This window comes from Coregonus clupeaformis, unplaced genomic scaffold, assembly GCF_020615455.1.
Source record: "Coregonus clupeaformis isolate EN_2021a unplaced genomic scaffold, ASM2061545v1 scaf0651, whole genome shotgun sequence".
Taxonomy (NCBI): Eukaryota; Metazoa; Chordata; class Actinopteri; order Salmoniformes; family Salmonidae; genus Coregonus; species Coregonus clupeaformis.
Window position 1 is genome coordinate 58,264 of NW_025534106.1, and position 22,606 is coordinate 80,869.

Below are 22,606 nucleotides of genomic sequence, written 5' to 3' on the forward strand. Positions count from 1 at the left end.
GTCAGTGGGGAGAGTGGGTCATAACGGGGCAATGTGGCTGGAGCCTTAGCCTCGTCCTCAGACACTGATGGGCTTACAGGAACAGCAACCACATCCCCTACAGGAGCAGCAGACTCAGGCGGCGGTAACTCAAGCACTCGCTCGTTTAACAATATCGCTAGCACTACTTCCCTAACTTCTGCTTTCACTAAACCCCTCGGTATGGGTACAGAAAAGTGGTCAGCCAAAGCCTGTAGATCCACTCTACGGCAATTATCAAAAACCTCCCACGTAGGGTTTTCCAAAAATGCCTCCAACTCAAAAGTAGCCATCCTACTAGCAACACGAGCCGTCGACTACTGAACAGGTAGTTACAGCTGCCAAGCTCAACACTGAACCAGACACTGACTAATTTACATGAGTAGCATGGGATAGATAGGATCCCAGACGAGCCCCCACTTTATGTTACGAACCCCGTGGCTCTAAACATCTAGGGTGGATGGACATGAGACCCGTAACATAAATTCATGTAAATTATAAGTGTGGCAGGGAACAGTGAGAACCATAACATAAATTCATGTAAATTATAAGTGTGGCAGGGAACAGTGAGAACCAAAAATGACCCAACAACCATGAACTACCGTCAAACACAAAGTGTTTATTTCTGAACACACGGTAAGGGTTTGGGAAAAAGGGCTGAGCAGGACCCAAGAAATGAAACAATAGTGTAAAACCCCCTAAACTGATCTTGCCTGCCTCAAGAACCGCTAGGCTACTGCTACCATACAAAAATACAGTGGGTGGTCCGCTCAGGTCTAACTAGTGTTTATAGACAGATTTCTTCCTACGGGTAATGTACGCCCAAGGGCAACTAGCTTAAACTCCCCTTTTCCCAGAAACACACAAAGCTACCAAACAGGGTAATCAGCAATTAAATAAGTACACACCACACAGGACACAACAGTATCCACACTCAGGTAAAGAAATAGTTTCTAATAAAGTTACCAACAGGGTAACCAACAACTTAGTGAGTACACAACACACAGGACACAACAGTGTCCATACTCACATATGGAAAAAATCTCTCTCTCTCAACAAACACAAGACTGGTTTTTATACAATGGGCTGTGTGATTGAACAAACGAGTAACAGGTGGTGCTATTCACAGGAATGTTCACTGATTGGTCCAATCAGCAGACACCTCAACGACCACCAATCAGGAACATACAGGACACCTGTGATTAGGGCAGAAGGAGAGAAACACACAAAAACACAGGATACCTGTATCCGTAACACCGTCCCTAGGAGGGGTGCATCACTTGATTGGGTTGATAACTGACATTATCTTCCTGTCCGGTTTGTCGCTCCCTCGGGCTCGTGCAGTGGAGGAGATCTTCGTGGGCTATACTCAGCCTTGTCTCAGGGTAGTAGGTTGGTGGTCTGTTGATATCCCTCTGGTGGTGTGGGGGCTGTGCTTTGGCAAAGTGGGTGGGGTTATATCCTGCCTGGTTGGCCCTGTCTGGGGGTATCATCGGATGGGGCCACAGTGTCTCCCGAACCCCCCTGTCAAACCAAGATTCTTTATTTCTGATCTCAGAGAGAATAACAGCGTTACACAGTGCAGTGTAGACAGTATGAATTCCAAAGCATTGGGTGATGAGCACATATCTTTATAGTTTCCTGTTCCTGGGCCGGACTTTATTTATACAAGGACGCAGGTGCAAGCTGGTTTTTAACACAGGATGATACTCACAAGAACAGAAGATTATAATAGGACAGTTTCACAAGGTTAGTCACATACTCAGTTATGTGGACTCAGTTATGTGGACACATACAATAAAACAATTCCATTACAGAGTCCGTGAACATTTCCATTTCATTAAATCATCAGTGGGCCAACAATGCAAATGTAAACAATGGAGCCAAATGCATCACATCCAAATATCACTTGATTACCTGTAGAGCTGGAGGAATGACACACCCAGATAAACACACACAGTCAGAGTTTAAAAAATGACAATTTAAACACATCTGATCTACTCTATATTCAAACTGACACACTCCATATTCAATTCATGTTTTCTAATAAACACATACAAATATATTTTTGAGTATACTTTGTACAATTACATTTAATATGGTATAAACAAGTAAACACATTCTCATGTCAACAATATAAGACAATGGGAGCACTGTGTATGTTCTCTGATTAACTTTAAGTCGATGTTAAATATCAATTTACACACTAGGAGAAGTAATTAAGTCAATGTTACACACTAGGAGAAGTAATTAAGTCAATGTGATGTGAAATATCAATTTACACAATAGGAGAAGTAAGGCTTCTTCTCTCCTGTGTGGATTCTCACATACTTTTTATGTGACTGTGATGAGTAATATCTCTTCCCACAGTCTGAACATTTGTAAGGCTTCTCCCCTGTGTGAATTCTCTTGTGTTCTTTCAGCTTTCTTAACTGGTTAAAAGTCTTTCCACACTGGGAGCAGTGGTGTGGCTTCGCTTCTATGTGTATTTGCTCGTCTTTTTCAGGTTGTCTAACCGATTAAAACTCTTTCCACAACGGGAGCAGTGGTAAGACTTCTCCCCTGTGTTTCCTCTCATGTCTTTCCAGGCTTTCTAAATGGCTAAAACTCTTTCCACAATGGGAGCAGTGGTAAGGCTTTTCCCCTGTGTGTATTCGTTCATGACCTTTCAGGCTTCCTAAACAGCTAAAACTCTTTCCACACTGCTCGCAGTTGGTTATTAGGATATTCAATTATTGCATCTGAGCTCCTAGAGTGTGCGGCTTTTCTTTTTCGGTTGTACCTGGTATGATACCAGGTGGTTTTACATTTATAACCTTAATAGTTGTATGATACCAGGTGGTTTTACATTTATAACCTTAATAGTTGTATGATACCAGGTGGTTTTACATTTATAACCTTAATAGTTGTATGATACCAGGTGGTTTTACATTTATAACCTTAATAGCGGTATGATACCAGGTGGTTTTACATTTATAACCTTAATAGCGGTATGATACCAGGTGGTTTTACATTTATAACCTTAATAGCGGTATGATACCAGGTGGTTTTACATTTATAACCTTAATAGCGGTATGATACCAGGTGGTTTTACATTTATAACCTTAATAGCGGTATGATACCAGGTGGTTTTACATTTATAACCTTAATAGCGGTATGATACCAGCTGGTTGTACATTTATAACCTTAATAGCGGTATGATACAGAATGCGACCTACACATTTCCTTAAACCTAAAATAAGTTAAAAAGTAATTGTGTTTTTTTTACATTGGAGACAGACACATCAGTAACATCTCCCTGTTGTCGAAAGGGTCCGACACGTGCTGTTTTAAATGGCAATTTTTCTGATTTAGACATTCACACATTTTTGACATTTTGACGATCACTAATGTCATTATATTTTGGGTAAAGTCAAAAAGAATGTGAAATATTTTGTTCCTAAAAATATAAAACGCAAGTGTTGGTCCAATCTTTCATGAGCTGAAAAAAAAGATCCCTGAATTTTTACAAGCGCACGAAAGCTTATTTCTCAAATGTTGTGCACTAATTTGTGCCCCTGCCCAGTCATATTAAAAGGCCCAATGGCTGTGCCCCTGCCCAGTCATATTAAAAGGCCCACCAATGGCTGTGCCCTGCCCATATATAGGCCACCAATGGCTGTGCCTGCCAGTCATATAAAAGGCCCACCAATGGTCATATTAAAAGGCCCACCAATGGCTGTGCCCCTGCCCAGTCATGTTAAGTCCATAGATTAGTGCCTAATGAATTTATTTACACTGACTGATTTGCTTATATCAAGGCTGCCCAACCCTCTTCCTGGAGATCTGCCATCCTCTGGGTAATCAGTCCAACTCTAATTTAACACACCTGATTCCACTTATTAGCTGCTCAACAAGACCTTAACTAGCTGAATCAGATATGCTAAATTAGAGTTGGACTGAAAACCTACAGGACAGTAGATCTCCAGGAAGAGGGTTGGCTTATATGAACTGTAAATCGTTGAAATTGTTGCATTTATATTTTTGTTCAATAAATATACACTACCGGTCAAAAGATTTAGAACACCTACTCTTTCCTGGGTTAATTATTTATTTTTAATATTAACTTCATTATAGAATAATAGTGAAGATATCAAAACTATGAAATAACACATATGGAATCATGTAGTAACCCAAAAAGTTTTTAAGAAATCAAAGTATATATTTTATATTTGAGATTCTTCAAATAGCCTCCCTTTGCCTTGATGACAGCTTTGCACACTCTTGGCATTCTCTCATCCAGCTTCATGAAGTAGTCACCTGGAATGCATTTCAATTAACAGGTGTACCTTCTTAAAAGTTTATTTGTGCAATTTATTTCCTTCTTAATGCGTTTGAGCCAATCAGTTGTGTTGTGACAAGGTAGGGGGGGTATACAGAAGACAACCCTATTACGGCAAGAACAGCTCAAATAAGCAATGAAAAACAACAGTCCAACATTACTTTACGACATGAAGGTCAGTCAATTCGGAACATTTCAATAACTTTTAAAGTTTCTTCAAGTGCAGTCACAAAAACCATCAAGCGCTATGATGAAACTGGCTCTCATGAGGACCGCCACAGGAATGGAAGACCCAGAGTTACCTCTGCTGCAGAGGATAAGTTCATTAGAGTTACCAGCCTCAGAAATAGCAGCCCAAATAAATGCTTCACAGAGTTCAAGTAACAGACACATCTCAACATCAACTGTTAAGAGGAGACTGTTTGAATCAGGCCGTCATGGTCGAATTGCTGCAAAGAAACCACTACTAAAGGACACCAATAAGAAGAAGAGACTTGCTTGGGCCAAGAAACACGAGCAATGGACATTAGACCGGTGGAAATGTATCCTTTGGTCTGGAGTCCAAATTGGAGATTTTTGGTTCAAACCGCCATGTCTTCGTGAGACACGGTGTGGGTGAACGGATGATCTCCGCATGTGTATTTCCCACCGTAAAGCACGGAGGTGGTGTGATGGTGTGGGGGTGCTTTGCTGGTGAAACTGTCTGTGATATATTTAGAATTCAAGGCACACTTAACCAGCATGGCTACCACAGAATTCTGCAGCGATACGCCATCACATCTGGTTTGGGCTCAGTGGGACTATCATTTGTTTTTCAACAAGACAATGACCCAACACATCTCCAGGCTGTGTAAGGGCTATGTTACCAAGAAGGAGAGTGATGGAGCGCTGCATCAGATGACCTGGCCTGCACAACTCCCCGACCTCAACCCAATTGAGATGGTTTGGGATGAGATGGACCGCAGAGTGAAGGAAAAGCAGCCAACAAGTGCTCAGCATATGTGGGAACTCCTTCAAGACTGTTGGAAAAGCATGTGCTGTGTCCTAACGTTTGAGTAGTACTGTACATACAATGCTCTCGGAAAGTATTCAGACCCCTTGACTTTTTACACATTTTTGTTACAGCCTTATTCTAAAATACAGTGAGGGGAAAAAAGTATTTGATCCCCTGCTGATTTTGTACGTTGCCCACTGACAAAGAAATGATCAGTCTATAATTTTAATGGTAGGTTTATTTGAACAGTGAGAGACAGAATAACAAAAACATCCAGAAAAACGCATGTCAGAAATGTTATAAATTGATTTGCATTTTAATTAGCTAAATAAGTATTTGACCCCCTCTCAATCAGAAAGATTTATGTCTCCCAGGTGTCTTTTATACAGGTAATGATCTGAGATTAGGAGCACACTCTTAAAGGGAGTGCTCCTAATCTCAGTTTGTTACCTGTATAAAAGACACCTGTCCACAGAAGCAATCAATCAATCAGATTCCAAACTCTCCACCATGGCCAAGACCAAAGAGCTCTCCAAGGATGTCAGGGACAAGATTGTAGACCTACACAAGGCTACAAGACCATCGCCAAGCAGCTTGGTGAGAAGGAGACAACAGTTGGTGCGATTATTCGCAAATGGAAGAAACACAAAATAACTGTCAATCTCCCTCTGCCTGGGGCTCCATGCAAGATCTCACCTCGTGGAGTTGCAATGATCATGAGAACGGTGAGGAATCAGCCCAGAACTACACGGGAGGATCTTGTCAATGATCTCAAGGCAGCTGGGACCATAGTCACCAAGAAAACAATTGGTAACATACTACGCCGTGAAGGACTGAAATCCTGCAGCGCCCGCGAGGTCCCCCCGCTCAAGAAAGCACATATACAGGCCCGTCTGAAGTTTGCCAATGAACATCTGAATGATTCAGAGGAGAACTGGGTGAAAGTGTTGTGGTCAGATGAGACCAAAATCGAGCTCTTTGGAATCAACTCAACTTGCTGTGTTTGGAGGAGGAGGAATGCTGCCTATGACCCCAAGAACACCATCCCCACCATCAAACATGGAGGTGGAAACATTATGCTTTGGGGGTGTTTTTTCTGCTAAGGGGACAGGCCAACTTCACCGCATCAAAGGGACGATGGATGGGGCCATGTACCGTCAAATCTTGGGTGAGAACCTCCTTCCCTCAGCCAGGGCATTGAAAATGGGTCGTGGATGGGTATTCCAGCATGACAATGACCCAAAACACACGGCCAAGGCAACAAAGGAGTGGCTCAAGAAGAAGCACATTAAGGTCCTGGAGTGGCCTAGCCAGTCTCCAGACCTTAATCCCATAGTAAATCTGTGGAGGGGAGCTGAAGGTTCGAGTTGCCAAACGTCAGCCTCGAAACCTTAATGACTTGGAGAAGATCTGCAAAGAGGAGTGGGACAAAATCCCTCCTGAGATGTGTGCAAACCTGGTGGCCAACTACAAGAAACATCTGACCTCTGTGATTGCCAACAAGGGTTTTGCCAATGTACTAAGTCATGTTTTGCAGAGGGGTCAAATACTTATTTCCCTCATTAAAATGCAAATCAATTTATAACATTTTTGACATGTGTTTTTCTGGATTTTTTTGTTGTTATTCTGTCTCTCACTGTTCAAATAAACCTACCATTAAAATGATAGACTGATCATTTCTTTGTCAGTGGGCAAACGTACCAAATCAGCAGGGGATCAAATACTTTTTTCCCCTCACTGTAGATATTTTAAATTGTTTCATTTCCCCCTCATCAATCTATACACAACACCCCATAAATGTCAAAGCAAAAAACAGGTTTGTATGAATTTTTTCACCTTTTTTCAAAAAGAAAACCTGAAATGTCACATTTTCGTAAATATTGAGACCCTTTACTCAGTACTTTGTTGAAGCACCTTTAGCAGCGATTACAGCCTAGAGTGTTCTCAGTGTTGCCAGGCGCCCAGCTCTAGGAAGAGTCTTGGTGGTTCCAAAGGTCTTCCTTTTAAGAATGATGTTGGCCACTGTGTTCTTGGGGACCTTCAATGCTGCAGAAATGTTTTGGTACACTTCCCCAGATCTGTGCCGTGACACAATCCTGTCTCGGAGCTCTAAGGACAATTCCTTTGACCTCATGGCTTGGTATTTGCTCTGACATGCGTTTGTCAACTGTGGGACCTTTTATAAACAGGTGTGTGCCTTTCCAAATCATGTCCAATCCATTGAATTTACCACAGGTAAGTTGTAGAAACATCTCAAGGATGATCAATGGAAACATGATGCATCTCAGCTCAATTTCGAGTGTCATATCAAAACGTCTGAATACTTATTTAAATAAGGTATCTTTTTTTAAATATATATTTGCAAAAATGTATAAAAACCTGTTTTGTTTCTGTCATTAAGGAGTATTGTGTGTAGATTGATGAGTGAAAAATTATTTTTAATCCATTTTAGAATCAGGCTGCACCGTAAAAGAATACGGAAAAGGTCGAGGGGTCTGAATACTTTCCGAAAGCACTATATTATAAAGTATGAAAAGGCTTGTTCATTCAGATGTCATGAATTCACTATGATATCATCATATTTTTGTATATGTTTTATTGATTGAAAAACTTTTTTTCCTCAGACATAAATAAACAATTCCAGGTGAAAGCCAAAGGCCATAGCTTTAATAAAATACCAAATTAACTGGCAAAGTAGCAGAGCTTGGCCTGCATTCAGCAACGTCACGTGATACGTGTTTGAAGCTGTTTCAGTACAGCACTACAGGGAGAGAGGGCAAACTCCACTGGACTGGTTTCATAGTATGGAATCACTTCAGAGTTTCTGGATTTTGGGTAAACTTCTCCTTTAAAGCATCATTGAGAAATAATTAATTGAAGTTGGAACATTTGTAGACTAACGGTTAAGAGTGTTGGGCCAGTAACCGAAAGGTCACTGGTTTGATTCCCCACGCCCGCAAGGTGGAACGGTCTGCCGTTCTGCACTTGAGCAAAGCAGTTATCCCCCAACAACAAATGCTCCTCGGACGCGGATGACGTGGAACTTCGATTAAGGCAGCCCCAGCACCTCTCTGATTCAGATGGGTTGGGTTAAATGAGGAAGACACATTTAGAGTGAATGCATTCAGCTGTGACTGACTAGATATGCCCTTTCCTTTCCCTTTTCATCCTAGTCCTCCTTTAAGACTCCATAATGTTTCATCATTAGATGCTACAGTCCTCCTTTAAGACTCCATAATGTTTCATCATTAGATGCTACAGTCCTCCTTTAAGACTCCATAATGTTTCATCATCAGATGCTACAGGCCTCCTTTAAGACTCCATCATGTTTTATCATTAGATGCTACAGCCCTCCTTTAAGACTCCATAATGTTTCATCATTAGATGCTACAGTCCTCCTTTAAGACTCCATAATGTTTCATCATTAGATGCTACAGTCCTCCTTTAAGACTCCATAATGTTTCATCATTAGATGCTACAGGCTACAAATCAACAATGGGTCATATTAATCTTTACCACTTGACCTGTAATATGAGCAGTATTTTAATTTAGTAAAAAAATGAATTACATTAATTTATTAATATTGAAAAACATAAAAATGAATATTGAAAATATAACATTTTAGATTATTTTTCTATATATTGTTGAACATAATATACTGTAAGGATATATCAGGTCCAGGATCTCTGCTAGTGTTACAGTAATGGGCCATTTTATAACCGGCCAATAGCAGACCACTCCACTTCCCATACGAGGCTGCTATGGTGGTGTGACCAGGGGAGACGTAGGAGGCAGTTGGTCCAGAGGAGGCCGTGTTGGTGGTGACAGACGGGGACGGGGGTGCATCGTGGTGGTGGTGGACAAAACCGCCGACAATGGCTTGGAGGAGCTGGTGTTTGTAATGGTGGGGTTGAGGGGCCAACGATGGTGTGGCCGGGAGAGTAGGCACGTGGCCTTCTTCTGCAGCTGGGGACTCCGGCGGCTCCTACAGGTGTTGCACACTGGGAGGCACTGGCAGTGGTGATGCACACTCAGCTCTCCCCCTGTCCAGGGTGTCCGGCCTCCTTATGCTCAGGTTCTTGTGCCTCTTCCTGAACAATTCCCACCACCTCTTCCCCAGTGGTGGGATTGTTTCCCCTGGGTGCCGAAACCTACAATAGAATAGAATGTATAATTGTCCATCCAGGATGAAAATGTTTGTTTTGGCATCACCATACACATCCACATTTACATCACACACATTGAGAACAGTCAGTCCACCAATCTACATACATAGAACACCAAATACCTGCGTATTTTGTCGGCGTATTTCATCAGCCTCTGTCTGGTGAAGGGGGAACCCATGGCTGGCGCAGTAGATACAGGTACTGCACCAGAGAATTTTCATCCTCTGGTGCAAGCAATGTGGGTTGTCCACGGCGAAAACCATGGGTCCCCCGGCCGCTCAGCCTGTACGCCAGGGTCTGCCGAGGTACACCATGTACCTTGGTAGATAAGAAAATAAAACTGTTACTAGCAGATAAAATTCACATACACATGGTAATCTCCTAAAAACAAAAGATGCCTAACCTTGGCAGCATGGCGGATAGCCATCCCTGCCCCGCAGTCCTCCATGGCATGGAACATATCCACCTCACTCCACTGCTTCCTCTTGACTTTCTCCATGCTGTGGTGGTAAATACATGTAGCTAAATAACTTGGCATACTATACACATTTTAGACAGATAACTCAATCTGAATATGTATAAACATTTACATTTCAGAGCTAAGGCATTGAAAGGTGATGAAAGTTTTCACATTAACTGAAAATGTACCCACGTTTTTTGTTTGATGTTATCTGTAATGAAAATGAGTGTCCGAATTAGTTTCATATTGATGCATACATTGTAAAATTTGACTAAATACTGCCTCTATGTAGCTGTTGTAAGATGAAACATAGCCAACAGTGATAGGTGTCAAAAAAGTTAATGGTTCAAAATTCCAAATACATTTTTGCAGATTGTGCAAAAACGCCTCCGTCAGAGGACTCCAATTCTGAAAAGGTAAAGCTTGACAACATTCAGCTGTTTTCGTGATATGTATTATCTAACGCTTACAATTTCTTTCCTTTTTGCTGTCTTAGCAGTTCTATCAACATTTAGCAACTAAGCTAGTAACATTAGAAAATGCGTTAGCTATATTTCAGAGGTAAAAAGTTGGATATTAAATGATGTGTGGTCTGTCGCGCCGTCAAATTTTACAATATGCAAACCGAACTTAACTTACAAAAATAGCAATGAAAATCGGTGGTCAGCTAGCTAGAAGGGTGTCGTTAGTCGCAAAACGTACAGTTATTTTCCAGTCCATTTAAACGTCGAACTCGAGGTGATTTTGTCCTCCAACCACTAGAGTGTCCGGGTTAGGGGGTGTCCGATGTTGGGGGAAAATTAGCTAATGTTTTTAGGAAATGTTTTTGTAAAACATGCACCTTATATTGGATCATCTTGAAACGTTCTCTCTAAATCTAACTTTCATCAAGGTTTTATATAGTCTATTGGTTTCTCTCTTTTCATTGGCAGAATCCTTTTTCAGTGTTATGATATTCATAACATCCATATCCACCAGTCTATCTTCATGTCAACTAACAGAACTCTGCTGGTTGTCCTGGTAACAGATACCAGTGGGCAGATCTATTTTATTTGTTCAAACTAAACTACAGCACTTACTTTGATGAGTCAAATCTGCTCCTTTCTTCTCTTCTCCTCCTCTCACAGTTCCACTCAGCCCCGTTGTTTTCCTGCAGTCCACCAGCCGCACAGACAACCTCTTCAGACCCAGCAATAAGCTGCTACTGGGAGAGGTACGACACTGGGACTCTGGGAGGGAGGAAGGGCTAGTGTTGTCCTGGTAACCATATAGAGGGGACACAGACACATATCATTATGGATGCTGATGTCACTGTTGTCATAAAGTGCTTTACAGAAACCCAGACCCCGATAGAGCAAGCTGTATGCTAGACCAGACCAAGATGTACCATCTGGTGTTCTGATCTGGAGAGACTCTTCTCTGCCTCGTCAGCATCAGGATGTTGTTGAGGCTCCCCAGAGGATCCATGATAGTCATGTCTCTCTCCTGTGTGAACGAGAACATCAAACAGATGGTAAACGTATTATCTTCTATTGCAATCATAGGGTCTTACAATAGGCATTAATATATCTAAACAGGGCCTAAAATGGCCACTTTCATCACGATTTCATAAAATATTGTTTATGATGCAAATGTGAAAAGGTAGTTCCACAAATTGGGTGCCTTTTGCGTCCATTTGATATTTTAAGTAGAAATTAAGCACCAATTTTGAATTTTAAAAGCCTGTTATATTAGATGAGGTGCACTTTAATGTAGACCACATGGAGAATTAATTAAAGCTAATTTAAAAGTCCAAAAAATATATGTACCAATTGCAGATTGAACCTTTAACAATTTATACAGTACTGAACAACATATTGAAGTATATAACTTCAGTAGAATGCCCCTTAAAAACCACACATTAGTTCAAGAACTGCATAGTTTGTGCCCCTGTTTTTAAGACAGTACTCACTGGTGTTAATCTGATATTCTGTCTCCTCCTCCTGCTCTTTCACTCCAAAAACGTCTTCCTTCTTCACCTTTATTGAGATACCATCCTCTTCCTCTCTAAAAGGTTCTTCCTCTTTTTTCACTATAACATCCTCCTCTTCTTCTTTCAATATACCAGCGTCCTCTTCCTCCTTTATCATTCTGAAAGCTTCTACCTCCTCCTCTTCCACTGTGACAACCTCTATCCCCTCTTCCTCTTTCACTCCAAACGGACCTTTCTCTTCTTTCAGTGTAATAGCCTCCTCTTCCTCCTTTATCATTCTGAAAGCTTCTTCCTCTCCTTTCACTGTAACATCCTCCTCTTCTTGTTTCACGGCAATGTTCAGCCCCAGAGCTTCTTTCTCCATAGACCAGACCTCCTCTTTTTTAGCAGGGGAGGGGTAGTTTAGTGAGCTCATGGTCAGGGATGTAAGCTAGTTAGCTAGTTAGTTAGTTAGCATTAGCGACTAGCCTAGTGCTAGGCTCAGTATCAATCTTTAACAAGTTTGCAAATCAGTTTAAAGTTACCCAGTAGATAATGTTACGTCAACAGAAATGTGTTTAAAACACTGAGATTAGCTAATGTACATAAACATGGTCTAAAGCGTCAATCTTTCGGGTTTATGTTGGCTAGCAAGCTACTGAGGTGGTTAAAAGAGTAGCCGTGTGGTTGTTGCTGAAGAAGTGTCCCGTCCAGTCCATTATACGTCACGCTAGAATCATCACCTGAAAGAGGCACATCGCCATCTGCTGACTGGAGTGGGTAACGCAGTTTGGAAACAATATTTACTACATCGTTCGTATTGGCAAAGAATGTCGTAATAATTTAACAATAAGCTGATATATTTTCTCCTACGTCTTACAAATAATACTTTCCTGTACACAGACGCAGAAGCTTAATATTAATATTTAGATTTAGGTTCCTGTCTCTCCATTGGGATTCTCTGCCTCTGACCCTATTACGGGGCTGTTTCCCTGGCTTACTGGTGCTTTCCATGCCGTCCCTAGGAGGGGTGCATCACTTGAGTGGGTTGAGTCACTGACGTTATCTTCCTGTCCGGTTTGTCGCTCCCTCGGGCTCGTGCAGTGGAGGAGATCTTCGTGGGCTATACTCAGCCTTGTCTCAGGGTAGTAGGTTGGTGGTCTGTTGATATCCCTCTGGTGGTGTGGGGGCTGTGCTTTGGCAAAGTGGGTGGGGTTATATCCTGCCTGGTTGGCCCTGTCTGGGGGTATCATCGGATGGGGCCACAGTGTCTCCCGAACCCCCCTGTCAAACCAAGATTCTTTATTTCTGATCTCAGAGAGAATAACAGCGTTACACAGTGCAGTGTAGACAGTATGAATTCCAAAGCATTGGGTGATGAGCACATATCTTTATAGTTTCCTGTTCCTGGGCCGGACTTTATTTATACAAGGACGCAGGTGCAAGCTGGTTTTTAACACAGGATGATACTCACAAGAACAGAAGATTATAATAGGACAGTTTCACAAGGTTAGTCACATACTCAGTTATGTGGACTCAGTTATGTGGACACATACAATAAAACAATTCCATTACAGAGTCCGTGAACATTTCCATTTCATTAAATCATCAGTGGGCCAACAATGCAAATGTAAACAATGGAGCCAAATGCATCACATCCAAATATCACTTGATTACCTGTAGAGCTGGAGGAATGACACACCCAGATAAACACACACAGTCAGAATTTAAAAAATGACAATTTAAACACATCTGATCTACTCTATATTCAAACTGACACACTCCATATTCAATTCATGTTTTCTAATAAACACATACAAATATATTTTTGAGTATACTTTGTACAATTACATTTAATATGGTATAAACAAGTAAACACATTCTCATGTCAACAATATAAGACAATGGGAGCACTGTGTATGTTCTCTGATTAACTTTAAGTCGATGTTAAATATCAATTTACACACTAGGAGAAGTAATTAAGTCAATGTTACACACTAGGAGAAGTAATTAAGTCAATGTGATGTGAAATATCAATTTACACAATAGGAGAAGTAAGGCTTCTTCTCTCCTGTGTGGATTCTCACATACTTTTTATGTGACTGTGATGAGTAATATCTCTTCCCACAGTCTGAACATTTGTAAGGCTTCTCCCCCTGTGTGAATTCTCTTGTGTTCTTTCAGCTTTCTTAACTGGTTAAAAGTCTTTCCACACTGGGAGCAGTGGTGTGGCTTCGCTTCTATGTGTATTTGCTCGTCTTTTCAGGTTGTCTAACCGATTAAAACTCTTTCCACAACGGGAGCAGTGGTAAGACTTCTCCCCTGTGTTTCCTCTCATGTCTTTCCAGGCTTTCTAAATGGCTAAAACTCTTTCCACAATGGGAGCAGTGGTAAGGCTTTTCCCCTGTGTGTATTCGTTCATGACCTTTCAGGCTTCCTAAACAGCTAAAACTCTTTCCACACTGCTCGCAGTTGGTTATTAGGATATTCAATTATTGCATCTGAGCTCCTAGAGTGTGCGGCTTTTCTTTTTCGGTTGTACCTGGTATGATACCAGGTGGTTTTACATTTATAACCTTAATAGTTGTATGATACCAGGTGGTTTTACATTTATAACCTTAATAGTTGTATGATACCAGGTGGTTTTACATTTATAACCTTAATAGTTGTATGATACCAGGTGGTTTTACATTTATAACCTTAATAGCGGTATGATACCAGGTGGTTTTACATTTATAACCTTAATAGCGGTATGATACCAGGTGGTTTTACATTTATAACCTTAATAGCGGTATGATACCAGGTGGTTTTACATTTATAACCTTAATAGCGGTATGATACCAGGTGGTTTTACATTTATAACCTTAATAGCGGTATGATACCAGGTGGTTTTACATTTATAACCTTAATAGCGGTATGATACCAGCTGGTTGTACATTTATAACCTTAATAGCGGTATGATACAGAATGCGACCTACACATTTTCTTAAACCTAAAATAAGTTAAAAAGTAATTGTGTTTTTTTTACATTGGAGACAGACACATCAGTAACATCTCCCTGTTGTCGAAAGGGTCCGACACGTGCTGTTTTAAATGGCAATTTTTCTGATTTAGACATTCACACATTTTTGACATTTTGACGATCACTAATGTCATTATATTTTGGGTAAAGTCAAAAAGAATGTGAAATATTTTGTTCCTAAAAATATAAAAACGCAAGTGTTGGTCCAATCTTTCATGAGCTGAAAAAAAGATCCCTGAATTTTTACAAGCGCACGAAAGCTTATTTCTCAAATGTTGTGCACTAATTTGTGCCCCTGCCCAGTCATATTAAAAGGCCCACCAATGGCTGTGCCCCTGCCCAGTCATATTAAAAGGCCCACCAATGGCTGTGCCCCTGCCCAGTCATATTAAAAGGCCCACCAATGGCTGTGCCCCTGCCCAGTCATATTAAAAGGCCCACCAATGGCTGTGCCCCTGCCCAGTCATGTTAAGTCCATAGATTAGTGCCTAATGAATTTATTTACACTGACTGATTTGCTTATATCAAGGCTGCCCAACCCCCCTCTTCCTGGAGATGTACCGTCCTGTGGGTTATCAGGCCAGCTCTAATTTAACACACCTGATTCCACTTATTAGCTGCTCAACAAGACCTTAACACACTGAATCAGATATGCTAAATTAGAGTTGGACTGAAAACCTACAGGACAGTAGATCTCCAGGAAGAGGGTTGGCTTATATGAACTGTAAATCGTTGAAATTGTTGCATTTATATTTTTGTTCAATAAATATACACTACCGGTCAAAAGATTTAGAACACCTACTCTTTCCTGGGTTAATTATTTATTTTTAATATTAACTTCATTATAGAATAATAGTGAAGATATCAAAACCAGTGGCGGCTGGCCGATAGAGGGCGCTAGGGCGCCGCCCTTAAATAAAATTATAAAAAAAAATAATAATAATAATAATAATAATAATAAAAACATCAGTATGTCAATATTTGTGTGTTTGAAATATGGAATGCACACAGTAATATGTGTAAGATATGATAGAAAATCATATTCGCAACCTTTCCTCTGCCTGTCAAACGCCTCGTCAGCTCTGGGCGATACAGAAAGTGCCCCGAGGGAGGCGGGTCTACGTAGCAGTTAAGCCAATTGCTAATTTAAGATATGAATGTATGACATAAAATGTAGCTAATCAGCGATTTTAATTCCGAATCCAAGGAGGGCGATTATTTTATCGCCCCAAGCTCGCCCCTGATAAAATAAGGACCGGGCTCCAGTGGCGCCATTTTTACTAGACGACAATGGCGAACGCAAACGTTACTCCTCCAAGACCCAACCTAACTCGGTGAAATCTCTCCTCCAAGATCCGTTTGAGAGGAGAACTTTGTCAGAGAAAGTTCGGGTGAAAGAGCTGGGCCCAGATCAACCTGACCTCTCAATCAGACAGCAGGCTAGCGAGAAAGGGAAGCAGTATATGCGCGGCTTCTCCCGTAGCTGGTACACCAGGAAGGCTTGGCTAGCTGGGTGCACTGATGCTAATGCTTTATTTTGCTTTCCGTGCTTGCTTTTTAAAACGACGGGGTCAGATTCAGCATGGACAGGTACCGGAGTGAGGGATATGAAGCACCTGTCAGAGAAGGTAAAGAAACATGAGAACACCAGGGCACACATGGACAACTCTGTAAAGCTAGCTGTATTAGGAAGGGTGAACATTGCTACGCAGCTGGATGACGGCCACAGGATTGCGGTGAGGAAACACAATGAGGAGGTGGATAAAAACAGGCACATTCTATCCAAAATTATCGATTGTGTGAAGTTCTGTGGGGCTTTTGAGTTGGCCTTGCGTGGGCACGCAGGAGACTGACTCCTCGGACAACCCCGGCATTTTCCGGGGCTTAGTGGATTTTGTTGCCTCCCTCGACAGTGTGCTGGAGGAGCACCTGAAGACAGCTACCGTTTTAAGGGCACGTCAAAGACGATACAGAACGAGCTGTTGGACTGTATGTTGTCAGTGCTTAAGGATTACATCCTGGAGGAAGTAAAGAGTGCTGATTTTATCGCCATTCAAGCTGACGCAGACGACTGGACGCTTTCCACCCACTGCCAGTTGGTGCTTGTGATACGCTACATCGATGCTAAAAGTAACGTCCAAGAGCGTTTTTCGAGTTCATTTTGATCGAGAACGCAACCGCCGACACCATCGCTACAGCGCTGCTGGAGAGGCTCAGCACCATACTCTCACATGGACAAAAGGCCAAACTTATTGCCCAGGCTTACGGACGGAGCAAGTGTGATGAGGGGGAGCCACCGGCGGAGTGCAGCGTAAAATAGTGGATGTGTACGAAAATGCGCACTACGTCCACTGCTATGCACATCAGCTGAACCTCATCATGCAGCAGGCTACTTCACGCATCCCCAGGATCGGCACTTTCTTTCCGACCTTGCAGGATTTTCTGCTTTCTTCTCCAGGTCTCCCAAGCGAACCACCGTGCTTGACGAAGTGGTTGGGCATAGACTCCCCAGAGCCTCTACAACACGGTGGAACTTCCACAGTCGCGCTGTAAACACTGTGTACGAGTACAGGGATGACCTCCTAACGTGTTTCCAGACCATCAGAGACTCTGGGAACTTTGATGCCCCCGACTGTCAGAGAGGCGGGGGGCTTTGTGAGGATGCTCGAAGACGAGGCTTTCTGTTTTTTCCTGGCACTGTTCCACAAGATCATGCCAAATGTGGACATGCTTTTCAGCCAGCTGCAGAAGAGGAACATCGACCCTGTCTTCATTAAAGCACTTGTCCAGAGGTTCACAGAAAGCATGCTAACAATCAGGTAAATAACTATATTTACTATTGGCTGATAAAGATGCTGTTAGAAAGATGAATAGTTCACTTACAACAGTTTAAAAGCCTAAATGTGTCTGGTCATCAAAGTGAGTGATTATCATAGAGCCGTCACAATTATATTTGTTTTAGTATTTTAAAAGGAAAGAGAAGACATTTACATTACATTTTAGTCATTTAGCAGACGCTCTTATCCAGAGCGACTTACAGTTAAGAGTGCATAAATTTTTTCATACTGGCCCCCGTGGGAAACGAACCCACAACCCTGGCGTTGCAAGCGCCATGCTCTACCAACTGAGCTACACGGGACCACATTAGTTTTGGCAAGATCTGAAAAAAGAAGTTGGTGGAGTGCAACCCTCAAACATTGAAGAATTACAGCAGTTTGCTGCTGAAGAATGGGCCAAATTGCCAGCAGAAAAGGTGCAGCAAGCTCATTGATGTCTACAATAAGCATATGTTGGCAGCTATCTTGGCCAAAAGCTGTGCAACCAAGTACTAGCTCCAGGGTGCCAATAATTTAGTCCATGACATTTGTCTATATTTTCTAAATTACAATTGTAAACTTAAGTTTACAGAAATATAATTAAAGGTGTGGAGACCCATTTTTTCCTCTCAAATTTCAACTGATTTTAGAAGAAATAGGGAATTATTTAAGAAAAGCCCAAGGGTGCCAATATATTTGGACACAACTGTATGCCTTCAGTCTAATTGGAATGTATGGCAGTAGAGTTGTTTGTATTTCTCCCCTAACCAAAATGGCTGCCATTAGGATACCATTCAGGATTTTTTTTCACCTGTGTTACCACGACAATCACGCCAAATGAGCATTGCATTTGTGTGCTCCTTCAGTGTGAATGCGCAAATTTGATATGGGTCACATGTAAAACTGATACATAATTGATACAGATATACGGTATGTTGCCTATATATTACTATATACCGGTATTGATGCACAGACCAGTTTGGGTTTTTACTTTACCTTCTATAACGGTATTTCAATGTTTGGTTTGTTAAATGTGGTAATGCCACTCCGCCATGTGTAACGTCCGTTTTTCTAGTTTACTCCGCAATTTGGGTCGTCTCTCTCCCTCTCTCACCAAGTACCACCCCGTCACTCAAGGAGCGCAGTTGTTGTTACTCGACCACGAGAACAAGTGTTTGTCCAAAAGACACAATCAGACGTTGATAATAATGCAGGAAAGTACTACACAGTTTGTAATAATTATTCAGGTGTCCACCAGGTCAATTTCTAGAAGAGGCCTAGTTGTTATTGAAGATTAACTTTATTGCTAAGTGCACAGCAGAACAAAATTATGTTGCATCCCTCTCACAAATGTAATAGAAAAAGGCTTTAAAACGTAATAACATCAGTTAATTATGTACATCACAGGTTAAAAGCAGTTACTAGACATAGTTTGTGTGTATATACACACTATCTGTCTGTCTGTCTGTCTGTCTGTCTATATATATATATATATAAGTCACTGGTTGTGTGTTGAGGGGGAATTACAGTGAGCTAAGAAGTCTGATTGCAAGTTATCAAATTAAACTTTATTTTTGGACCCAGGGCCTCAATTCCCTCTTTGTGTGGGGACAGCGCATCTGACGAGCAGCAACAGCCCATCAAGCGACGGAGGATGCTGGGACCAGGAGAACAACAGAGGTTGGCTATAGAGGTAAGTTGTGATGTAATTGTCAGTGTTTCCCCCATAGAACTTTTTTCAGGCCTGGTAGTATGTAGCCAAAACCCTGAACAATCAGCACCTTGGTAATCATATACTTGAGTTGGACATAGGCATGTGTCAGTCAGGATCACTTGCATCAAAATAGCTTAATTGCAAATTAAAGCTGATGATGTATCTTTTACAGGTATGTGATACCATCCTGAGTCATGCCAAAGAGAGGTTCTCCTTCACCCAGCACCTCATCAGCGCAACACTATTGCACGGAGAGTTGTTCCCACAACACAGTGTGAAGTTCCCCGATACAGCGCTTGAAACAACCGTGGAGGCGTACCCCATGTTGAACAAGGCCAAGCTCAAAACCGAACTGTCCCTCATCTATGAGAACAGTGAGTTCAAGGCTTTGTAGTGGTGCAGTGCCCCTGTACCAGTTCTTCATGGAGAACAACCTTCAGAGCACTTTCACAGAGACTGCCAGCCTCCTCAAGATCCTCATCACCACACCCATGACAACTGCTGAGTCAGAAAGGTGCTTCTCTACACTGAAAAGGATCAAGACCTTCCTGAGAAACAGCATGACACAGGATCGCCTGAACGCTCTGGCCATGCTCTCCATGGAGAAGAAACTTGTCAGGGACATTCCTGACTTTAATCAAAGGGTCATTGAGAGGTTTGCCACTCAGAAGGACAGACGGGCAAAATTCCTGTACAAATAAGATGACAGACACACACACACAGAGCAGCTCTGGCCGCATGTTTCTTTGTATATAGTTGACCTTAGCATAAAAAATCCAGTTATATATGGTACTCTAGAAAGTCTTAATAGTGTCTTTGCTAATATTAATGTATATATGTTGTTTTGTATCAATTAATTGTTGCAGTTCTGGAGCACATTAACAATTAGTCACATTTAGTATGATCATAAAATACTGTATGCTATTCTTCCAGTCAAAGGTTTGAGTTCATCCACTTGATATCCATTTCTATATTATACATCCTTTTATACAGTGTAAGATTTCCTATAAACTTTATAATAATTTCATGTTATTGTCCACTTTCCACTCTGTTCTGACAGCATGCCTGTTGCGTTGCCTGTTTACTACCAATGGTAAAAAGTTCACTTTAAATGCAAATGAAAGGCTTGGGTTTGTGTAATATGTTTTTGTGTAAGAATGCCTCAACTTTTTAATATTGGCATTAAATAATTACTGAATGTTTCACTGAGCACTGCTGTCCTGCAGTTTGTGTTAAAATATATCGCGATGGTTACAGGAAAAAAAAGTATGGCACAGCCCCACCGAGAATATTTTTCACCAGCCGCCACTGATCAAAACTATGAAATAACACATATGGAATCATGTAGTAACCCAAAAAGTTTTTAAGAAATCAAAGTATATTTTTTATATTTGAGATTCTTCAAATAGCCTCCCTTTGCCTTGATGACAGCTTTGCACACTCTTGGCATTCTCTCATCCAGCTTCATGAAGTAGTCACCTGGAATGCATTTCAATTAACAGGTGTACCTTCTTAAAAGTTTATTTGTGCAATTTATTTCCTTCTTAATGCGTTTGAGCCAATCAGTTGTGTTGTGACAAGGTAGGGGGGGTATACAGAAGACAACCCTATTACGGCAAGAACAGCTCAAATAAGCAATGAAAAACAACAGTCCAACATTACTTTACGACATGAAGGTCAGTCAATTCGGAACATTTCAAGAACTTTTAAAGTTTCTTCAAGTGCAGTCACAAAAACCATCAAGCGCTATGATGAAACTGGCTCTCATGAGGACCGCCACAGGAATGGAAGACCCAGAGTTACCTCTGCTGCAGAGGATAAGTTCATTAGAGTTACCAGCCTCAGAAATAGCAGCCCAAATAAATGCTTCACAGAGTTCAAGTAACAGACACATCTCAACATCAACTGTTCAGAGGAGACTGTTTGAATCAGGCCGTCATGGTCGAATTGCTGCAAAGAAACCACTACTAAAGGACACCAATAAGAAGAAGAGACTTGCTTGGGCCAAGAAACACGAGCAATGGACATTAGACCGGTGGAAATGTATCCTTTGGTCTGGAGTCCAAATTGGAGATTTTTGGTTCAAACCGCCATGTCTTCGTGAGACACGGTGTGGGTGAACGGATGATCTCCGCATGTGTATTTCCCACCGTAAAGCACGGAGGTGGTGTGATGGTGTGGGGGGTGCTTTGCTGGTGAAACTGTCTGTGATATATTTAGAATTCAAGGCACACTTAACCAGCATGGCTACCACAGAATTCTGCAGCGATACGCCATCACATCTGGTTTGGGCTCAGTGGGACTATCATTTGTTTTTCAACAAGACAATGACCCAACACATCTCCAGGCTGTGTAAGGGCTATGTTACCAAGAAGGAGAGTGATGGAGCGCTGCATCAGATGACCTGGCCTGCACAATCCCCCGACCTCAACCCAATTGAGATGGTTTGGGATGAGATGGACCGCAGAGTGAAGGAAAAGCAGCCAACAAGTGCTCAGCATATGTGGGAACTCCTTCAAGACTGTTGGAAAAGCATGTGCTGTGTCCTAACGTTTGAGTAGTACTGTACATACAATGCTCTCGGAAAGTATTCAGACCCCTTGACTTTTTACACATTTTTGTTACAGCCTTATTCTAAAATACAGTGAGGGGAAAAAAGTATTTGATCCCCTGCTGATTTTGTACGTTGCCCACTGACAAAGAAATGATCAGTCTATAATTTTAATGGTAGGTTTATTTGAACAGTGAGAGACAGAATAACAAAAACATCCAGAAAAACGCATGTCAGAAATGTTATAAATTGATTTGCATTTTAATTAGCTAAATAAGTATTTGACCCCTCTCAATCAGAAAGATTTATGTCTCCCAGGTGTCTTTTATACAGGTAATGATCTGAGATTAGGAGCACACTCTTAAAGGGAGTGCTCCTAATCTCAGTTTGTTACCTGTATAAAAGACACCTGTCCACAGAAGCAATCAATCAATCAGATTCCAAACTCTCCACCATGGCCAAGACCAAAGAGCTCTCCAAGGATGTCAGGGACAAGATTGTAGACCTACACAAGGCTACAAGACCATCGCCAAGCAGCTTGGTGAGAAGGAGACAACAGTTGGTGCGATTATTCGCAAATGGAAGAAACACAA

The 22,606-nt window shown here is 41.6% G+C and overlaps 1 protein-coding gene and 1 long non-coding RNA gene across 2 annotated transcripts in view; both read right to left on the reverse strand.

Annotated features, from left to right (window-relative positions):
• Positions 1–12,752, reverse strand: part of LOC121534261 (zinc finger protein 2) — a 32,044-nt gene extending 19,292 nt beyond the window's left edge. The window contains exon 1 of the mRNA XM_045216252.1: positions 11,911–12,752. Coding sequence (XP_045072187.1) covers positions 11,911–12,346 — 436 coding nt within the window. The 5' untranslated portion in view covers positions 12,347–12,752. The remainder of the gene's footprint in view (positions 1–11,910) is intronic.
• On the reverse strand, positions 9,976–11,387 carry LOC121534268. Its single transcript, XR_006658964.1, has 4 exons — positions 11,347–11,387; positions 11,039–11,216; positions 10,152–10,170; positions 9,976–9,999 (listed from the first exon to the last, which is right to left on the reverse strand). It is a non-coding gene; the product is annotated as an uncharacterized LOC121534268 (long non-coding RNA).
• Positions 12,753–22,606: the final 9,854 nt, after the last annotated feature.